Source organism: Arvicanthis niloticus, chromosome 15 (assembly GCF_011762505.2).
Source record: "Arvicanthis niloticus isolate mArvNil1 chromosome 15, mArvNil1.pat.X, whole genome shotgun sequence".
In the NCBI taxonomy this organism is placed as follows: Eukaryota; Metazoa; Chordata; class Mammalia; order Rodentia; family Muridae; genus Arvicanthis; species Arvicanthis niloticus.
Genome location: NC_047672.1, coordinates 6,265,810 through 6,275,223, shown reverse-complemented (window position 1 = coordinate 6,275,223; position 9,414 = coordinate 6,265,810). Strand labels below are relative to the sequence as shown.

Genomic DNA, 9,414 nt, shown 5'->3' with positions numbered 1-9,414 from the left:
GTGAGAGAGTGAGATACAAAGAAGAGTGTAGTTAGGTAAAATAACAACATGGATAACTAGAAAAACTCATAAGGATTCATATTGTTAGTGATATACTTTTCTCCCCCACAATGCCAAAGGAAAAATAGTATTAGTCTTTATAGCTGGGAGTAGTTGTTTAATCCATGATTAGAATTTACAAAGTGTTTTAATGTGATGGAAAGTGAACTGGAACCTATCTAGAGCCATTTATAACTATAAAACTTACATAATAAACAAGTTGTGGAAAGTAAGGTAATGGTTTCCAATGTATTTGTGTTTTCAATTCTAAATCCTGAAAATGTATAATTTTATTGAGAAAAAAATTAAAAATGATTAATTCAGGTCTACTTTTTCATGATTAAAATAGTGAGATAATCATGAATTATCACTGTAATTCTCCTAGAATATGAGTCAAAACCAGGATAGTTGCCAAAGAGTATAGTAAAATTTTGGAATATGAGGTAGAATCTTCTGATATTTTTCCCACACCAACATACAATTTGTTCAGTTACATGGATGTAATAAATATTCTGAAATCATTAGTACTATTTTAGATGTTTACTATAAAATTAGACAATTGAAAAATGAGACAATAGGTTTGGATTTCTAATTCATTAGACTTAGTTGCAGGAGACAAAGAGTTTACTCTGTATAGTTATGAATACAAAGACTCTTATTGTCTATAGTATTTTATATCTAGGAGATACATGGATGGTATGTATAAATCTGGCCAATGAAGAATATTCTGCAACATGAGTGGTCAGGGAAAAATTAATGAAGACTTACTAGAAAAATAGAATAATGATGTAGACACACCATTCAATGAATCAAAAGTTTTATGTATTCTGTATTTTTTCCAAATAGGCGAAATACACTGCTACTGTGCTTTTGAGATGAGTATATCCTGAATTTATGTCTTCATTAGAGAATGTCCTTTATTTCCAATCTGGACTTGGAGTCCTACCCAATATGTTTCTTCTTCTTTTCTATACTTTCATAATTGTAGGTCACAGACCTAAACCCATGGATCTCATCTCCTGTCAACTGACCCTGGTTCACATAATGATGATCCTCACTGGAGGAAATATTTGCATTGCAGACATATTTGAGTCACTAAACATTAAGAATGACATCAAATGTAAGGCAACTTTTTACACAAGTAGGGTAATGAGAGGCCAATCTATCTGTATCACCTGCCTTCTGAGTGTGTTCCAGGCCATCACAATCAGTCCCAGTACCTCTTTGCTGGCAAAATTTAAACAGAAACTTAAAAAATATGTGAACAATGCATTATTTTATATGTGGTTTTTCAATTTGTCTGTCAGTACTAACATGCTCTTTTATGTTGGTGGTTTTTCCAATGTGAATGAGACCAAGCAGATGAAGGTCACTAGACACTGCTCACTCTTCCCCATGAACTACATCATCAGGGGATTAATTATTATGTTGTCAACCACCAGGGATGTGTTTCTTGTAGCAGTCATGCTGACCACAGGTGCATACATGATGAATATTTTGCAAAGGCATCAGAGACAATGCAAGTATCTTCATAGCAGCAGCCACCTGATAGCATCCCCTGAAAAAAAGGCTACCAAGACCATCTTGCTGCTGGTAGTTTTCTTTGTGGTCACTAACTGGGTGGACGTCATCATCTCATTCACCTCACTTCTGTTATGGATCTATGACCCAGTCATCCTGACTGCTCAGAAGTTTGTGAAAAATGCCTATCCCACAATTACTCCTTTGGTACAAATCATTTCTGATAAGAGAATAATCAATTTTCTGAAAAACTTGCAATCAAAGTTATACTAGATTTTCTGAAAAATATTTATTTCTCTTCCTTTAAAAATGGTTCACTTATTTTTATTAATATGTATAATATGTACAAGTGTTGTACCAGCATATATGCATGGCTGCATTCCTGATATGCACAGAGGTCAGAAGAGGTGTTGGGTTTCCCTAAAACTGTAGTTTCAGATGACTGTAGGTGCCATGCTGGTGTAGCTCCAGTAATTATATTTTTTTAATTATAGACTATTCTTAAACTTCAATTGTTCAAATAGCTAAGTGACATTCTTTGTATGATTCAAATAAAGTATGTGGTATTACATACATATATTCTGTTGACATTACTGATATGAAATGCTATTAAATTCCTAAGTTCACTGTACAGCATAGGCTGCTCTTTCCACATAAATTCTCTTCTGTCTTCTTTTTACTTCATCATAGAAGTGTCTTTGATGCTGAAGATATTCAAAAGAAACTCTTGAATCATAGTGACTTTGGAAGCCTCTTCTTTGAACCATGTAATCTACATTCATTAATAGTTTAATTAAAACCAAAGCTTTAATTCTGTTTATTAATTTTAATTTCTCTGGTTAATAATTTAATGGAAATTTATGTTATCCATTTTTAACACAGTTACTCACTTTGTCCTATGAAGCTTTCTTATGTCTATTTTTTGCACTTTATTTATTATGTATTTACTGAAACATCATAAATTAATATTGTTTGTATACAGATTCATATTTCCAATGTGGTTTTTGTGAATGTCTGTATGCTTGTGTATATGTCTAGTGACAAAAAAGGTATTGTAGGTATTGGAGCCAGGAGATAATATTGGTCTTGTTTTTCAGAAGCAATTCACCTAGAGATATGATAAAGTGTGCGTTTCTTCTGTTCCTGAGGGTTACCAAGTAGGCTTTTACCAAATAGAAGCCCATCAGATAAGGATTGTGACATCTCTGCCTCTCTGGCCACGGATTCACAGGGATTCAACCATATGCCACCATCTAATAATTACGTTTCTCTTTTATAGAACAAAGTTTCTTTCATACAATATTTCTGATTGGGTTTTCCTGCTGTCCTAGTCCTCTCAGTTCTTCCACATCTCCTCTCTTATATTGAGCAACACTTTTTTCTCTCTGTTTATGAAACAAAAAGGCATCTAAGCAATAATATTAAAATAAAAACTAATTAAAAATAAATATAGACTACAATAGAGCAAAATGAACAGTACTAAAAGACTCAAAGAAAAAGAACAATAAACTTATACAGACATAGAAGCACACAAGTTCAACACAGGGATCTTATAAAATACAAAACCAGAGATTTTTTTGGTTAGTGAGGGACATTATCTATTTCAACTCTAGGATACTATCAGGTGCAATCTGTGCAATCTCTGTGCATGCTGCCACAGTCTCTGAGTTTATATGTGTCTACTGTGATGCATTTAGATGGCCTGGTTTTCTTGGTGTTCTCTATCCACTCTGACTCTTCTAGTCTTTCTACAACTGCTTCTACAAAACTTATGGCCTGTTAGTGAAAAAATGTAGTGGTGACATCCAATATAAGACTGAGTGGCTCAAGGTCTCTCACTCTCTCATATTTTCCTGCTATGGCTCTCTGTATCTCTTTCCATTTGCTGATGGGTGAAGCTTCTGTGATGATGATTTAGGAAGCCTTGTATCTATGAGTTCAGCAGATTGTCATTAGGAGTAATTTTATTGCTACTTTCTTTTATAAGAACATTAGTATTTCATTTTCTTCTTGGCACCTAACCAATCTAGTCTCAGGATCTTGTCCATCCAAGCAATACTGGTGATAGCGTCATCTCATGGAATACATGAGGTAAATGAAACCAGATGTTGCTTGGTTACTTTCACAGGCTTTATGCCGCTATTGCACAGCCAACTATATCTTGCTGGCCAGTCACTATTACAGTCTTAAGTTTGTTTAGCTGCATTGGTTTTTCACTTTCTCTTCATGTAGTATGCATGGTATTTCACAGTATCATGAACTCTGAACACTTAGGGTAAATTATCTAGACAGTTGCAAATTTGACTTCTTTATGTTTAATGAAATGTGTAAGTGATGTCCTCAGGAATATGGCCCTACCATCAATATGTTGAGAGCAAACAATAGTCTAGAAAATTCACTGTGCTGTTTGAGGTTCCATGTAACATCTTTTGAGAATAACTCAGTTAGATGTAGATGGAGCTTCATTGCATGATGGCAGATTTCATTTTGTGTTCCGTGTCCCCTGATTTGGTTGATTTCTAAAGATTGCCTTTATATTTTAGGAAGCTTCTACTGTATTAACTTTACCTATGGCCACTTAAATGTTCCTTATTTTTAGCTGTCATTTCCCACTTTCACTTTCTTGCCCTGTTCCTGGTTCATACTTTTATTTCATCTCCCTGCATACATCCATAACTGTAAAATCTAATTTCCTTTCCTAGGTAGAGCCATCCTTCCCCTTCTATCCTTACTCTATAACTAACCTCTGTGGTTATGTGAATTATGTCTGGATTATCAATGAGTTAAGAACAAAAAAAACACATATAAACAATCAAATATTTTCTATATGTCTTTCTGGGTTGTTTTGCCTCAATCAGAATTACGTTTTCTAGATTTACTCCTTTATCTGTAAATTTAATTAGTTTTAATAGCTGAATAATGTCTTATAAAAATGAACTACATTTTCTTTACTGATTTATTTGTTGATGGATACCTAGCTTGTTTGCAAATTCTGTATCTTATGAAGAAACAATGTCTTTGTAGTAGTAGGAAGACGTGTTTTCTGGGTATATGTCCAATAGTGGTGTAGCTGCATCTTGAAATAGATCTATTCCTGACTTCTTGAGGAACCACCACACTGACTTCATAGTGGATATACAAATTTGTTTTCTCAACAACAATGCATGGGTGTTGTAATTACTCCACATTCTTGTCAGCACTATGTGTCATTTGTACTATTTATCTTGGCCATAATCCTTAGCATAAGGTTAAATCTCAAAGTAGCTTTTATTTGCAGTACACTAATTACTAGAGATGTTGACTGTTCTTCACAACTTTCTCAGCCTTTTAAGTTTTCTCTTTTGAGATTTCTCTGTTTAGTTCTGTACCCAACTTTTAAATTTAGTCATTTGTTTTTCTGATGACAAGGGTTTTGAGTTCTTTATATATTTTTGATAATATCTCTTTATTGACTTGTCTTTTCAACTTGATACAAGCTAGAATTATCAAAGATGAATGAGCTTCAGTTGAGGAATTGCCTCTGTGAGATCTATCATATTGAGTAATGTTATTCTCAATTATTGATCAATGAGGAAAAGCTCCACCCTCAGTATATGGTACCATTTCCATGCTGGTTGCCCTGGATTGTATAGAAAAGCATGCTGAACAACACAGGTGAAACAAGCCAATAAGTATAACCCCTTCATGACCTCTGCATTAGCTCCTGCCTCAAGGATCCTACCTTGCTTTAGCTCTTGTCCTTATACCTTTGGTGATTAACAGCAATGTGGAAATACAAGTTGAATAAACCTTTTCCTCCCCAACTTTCTTCATGTTCATGGTGTTTTGTCACCACTGGAGAAACAAACCCTAAATAAATCAGGACCTCCACTGAAAGTTTAATTGTTAACAATGTTGTTGCCATCTCACAGTCAAAAACTCTGACCCAAAATTGTTCCTGTCTAAAAGAACTACAGAGACAAAAAAAAGAGAAGAGTCTGATGGATAGAAGGCCCAGTGACAGACTAAAATTGGGATTCAGCTCAAGAGGATGCTTCAAGACCTTACAAGATTAATGATGTTATGGTGTGCTCATGGGCAAAAGTCTAACATGGCTGCCAGATTGTCACAACAAATAGCTGACTGAGAAAGGTGCAGATACTTACATCCAGCCAATGAACAGATTCTGGATCCCTGTGGTTGAATTATTGAAAAGCTAGAAGAAGCTGAGGAGCAGTGCTACCCTATAGAAATACTAGCAAGTTTCACTAACCTGGAAACTACAGATCTCTCAGACACTGAGCCACCAACCAGAGAGCACACACCAGGTGATATATGGCCCCTGTCACATATACAGCAGAGGACTATCTTGTCTAGCTCCAGTGAGAGAAGACACACATAACCCTCAAAATATTTGAGGCCCCAGGGTGTGGAGAGACCTGAAAGGGTGGGGGTGGAAGAGTGGGACACCCTCTTGGAGACAGGGGAGGAGGTATAGGATGAGGAAACAGTCAGAGAGCAGACTGGGAGGGGATAATTACTGGACAGTAAAAAAATTAAAGAACTAAAAAACATTTTTTCCATTTTATAGCTGTCTAATTTGTCTGAATGATGGTGCCATTTGCCATGCAGATGGTTTTTACTTACCAAGGTCTCATTTTATAATTGATATTCTTAGAGCCTGTGTAATCAGTGTCCTGTTCAGAAAAAAAATATTTCCTGTAAAAATGACTTCAACACTATTCCCAACATTTTCATATGTCTGGTTCAGGTTATCTCCCCTTTTATTGAGCGTATGATCCAGTTGGAGTTTAGTTTTGTGCAGGTTGTTAAGTATATATCTAATTGCATTCTTCTTTATTCAGACATTTACTATGATCATTACCATTTGTTGAAGATACTGTACTTTTCCTATTGTGAATTTGTGACTTCTTCATAAAAATCAGGTATCTGTTTGTCTTCAATATTATCTCATTAATCAGTGTATTTGTTTTTGTTACTATTGTATTTGTAACAATGTATTTGTTACAATGCCATGCTGTTACTATTACCCTAGAACACAATTTGTGATCACATATTAAAAACCAAGCTGCATTCATATTAAGCTTAAAAGCCATCTCATAGTAAAAGAGATCTAGGTTTACAATTAAACCTCTGTTTCTCAAAGATTGCCTAATACCTTACCTGTAACCATAACTACCAATGTTTCTATACTGCCTTTTCAAGAAAAAGCAATCATGTGTTTGTTGAAAAAGTTGTTTATAACTATCTTTCCACCCTACTTATTTTTGAAAATGAGATATGACTACCTATGACTACTGTGTTATGAAAACCTTGCAGCCATATCTTTCTTTCAGGAGTGGTTAACTTGTTACATTTATGTTCTGCTTCTGTAACCCTGTATATTTTGCCCACCAAATTCCCTACTTGGAAACCCCCTACTGCTGAGCTATACCAGCCATGTCTTCTTCACATCAAATGTTGACTTCAGGACCCCATTTAAGGAGAGGCAGTTGGTGTAGATGAATGAGAAATCTTACTTTAACTAACCCCATGCTTTTACTAATTTGGCCATAACAACTTGGAATCAGTGGCCTTTCTCCTCCCCTCTTTCGGATTAACATATACGTTCAGAATTTTTATTATTATTATTATCCAGGTGTGTTTTTGCTACCTTGACTGTTTTATTGTTTTTACTTTTTATTTTATGTTGTTGTTTGTTTTTTGTATATTCATGTGAAGTTGAGAATTATTCTTTTAAGTTCTATGAAGATTTTGTGGGAATTTTAATGAGATTTGGATTACATTTGCAAATTGTATTTTTGAAAAATGACCATTTTTACTATATCCTCCTGTCACTGAGCATGGGATATCCTTCAATCCTTTGATATCGTCTTCAGTTTTTTTCTGAAATTTTTATGAATTTTTATGAATTTTTATGAAATTATATCTGAAATTTTTATGGTACAAGTTTTTCAGTTGCTGTATTAGAATTTTTCCAAAATATTTTAGATTTTTGGAGGCAGTTGTTAAAGGTTTTCTTTCCCTGATATCTTTTTAGTCCATTTATATTGTATAGAAAGACTGCTTATTTTTGTTTGATAATTTTATATCCAGAGAGTTTAGTGAAAGTGTTAATCAGTTGTAAGAGTTTTCTGGTGGAAGTGTTAGAGCACGTGTTCTCAATCTGTGTGTTCTTAATTCTTTGGATTATTACATGACTCTTTCACAGCAGTCACCTTAGACAATACAAAATATAATATTTACACAGCCATTTATAACTAGCAAAATTACAGTTATGAAGTAACAACAAAAATTTCAAAATTGAGAGTCAACATAACTTGCAGAATTTTATTAAAAATTAAGGCATAACTAATATTGAAAAACAATGTTTTAGAGCCACAAAGTATACTATCTGTATTATTAAGGTTCTATAGAGATATAGAAACTATAGAATGAATCTATATCTGTATAGACATGAGTTATATTAGAAAGGCTCACATGTTATATTTCAGAGAAATTAACAATGGCTCTCTACCAATGGAAAGTCCAAGAACTCATTAGTTATTCAGCTCATGAGGCTGTATGTCTTAGCTGGTCTTCAGTATATTTCAGATTCCTGAAGAGACTGGCTCTAATGCTAGTGAAAGAATGGAGTTGTTAGAAAGCCCAGGGTCAAGCAGGCAAAGAGAGAAAACTTTCACCTTCTTTACATTTTCTTTAAGTTGAACTGCCTGTAAAATTAACAGTCCAGAATAAGGGTGGATCTTCCTACCTCAAAGATACAGATTAGAACTGGACCTTCCTATTTTGATTGATTTAATTAAGAAAAAGTCCTCTTGGTGCTGAAAAATGTCTCAATAGTTAAAAGCACTGTCTCTAGGTCAAGAGGTCCTGAGTTAAATTCCCAGTAAACATGTGATGGTTCATAGCACCTGCAATGTGATCTAATGTCCTTTTTGTTATACATGAAGACAGCATACTCCTATAGATAAAATAAATAAATACTTAAAAATAAAAAATAAAAATATTTCAGGTTGTTATGTACTGTACACTCCATTTCCCTGGCCACAGCCACCATCTGAATCCTTGCTTGTCTGCTGCTGACAAAGCCAAACAGGTGTGTGCCCCAACCACATATTCCTGCATGCTGGATCTCTGGCAAACCTAGCAATCCATGGGTCTACCCTGACCCCTTTGTGCTCCATCTTCTGGTTCCATACCTCTACACACAACCTTATATCCCCAAAGAAATCAGTGACTACCCAGTGATACCCCTATACTCAATGTCCTGCTTGATGGTTTCTCTGGGCAAAAACAAATGGAGGAGCTTCATCCTGCCCCTTCTGTATTTAATTACAGGTGACACAACTCCATGTACCCATAAAGGCCTGCTGCTACACAGGACAGACAGTGACCTAAAATCATCAGAAACTAATAGTTATACCTGCATCAATGGAGCCTTGCCTCTACCTGGGACAAGAGTTGCCTGAACCCATTATAGTCTACCATCTCTACCTGTATCTCTTTAAATCTGTTATGTCTAGGAACAACCAGCTCTACCTGCAATCCCAGAGGACTTCTGACATCAGTGACTGCCAGACCTGGCAGCACTAAAGACAACTGGAAGATGAAACCCAGCATAAAAACACAATCAGCAAATGCCAGGGCAATATGGCACTACCAGAATGAACCTATTCTATTCTGACTATCCCTAAATATCCCTAACACACCTGAATCACAACAATGTAATCGTGAATCTAATCATATGAAAATAATAGATGACTTTAAATAGGAAATAAATCTCTTAAAGAAATACAGAAAAAAAAAAACACAATCAAAGAGGCCCTGAAAGGAGAAATAAGTAAATATAAA

At 34.9% G+C, this 9,414-nt stretch overlaps 1 protein-coding gene across 1 annotated transcript; it reads left to right on the top strand.

Annotated features, from left to right (window-relative positions):
• The first annotated feature begins 933 nt into the window (after nucleotides 1-933).
• On the top strand, nucleotides 934-1,833 carry LOC117720864 (putative vomeronasal receptor-like protein 4). Its single transcript, XM_034519560.1, has one exon. The coding sequence runs from the start codon at nucleotides 934-936 to the stop codon at nucleotides 1,831-1,833; it is 900 nt and encodes a 299-aa protein (XP_034375451.1).
• Nucleotides 1,834-9,414: the final 7,581 nt, after the last annotated feature.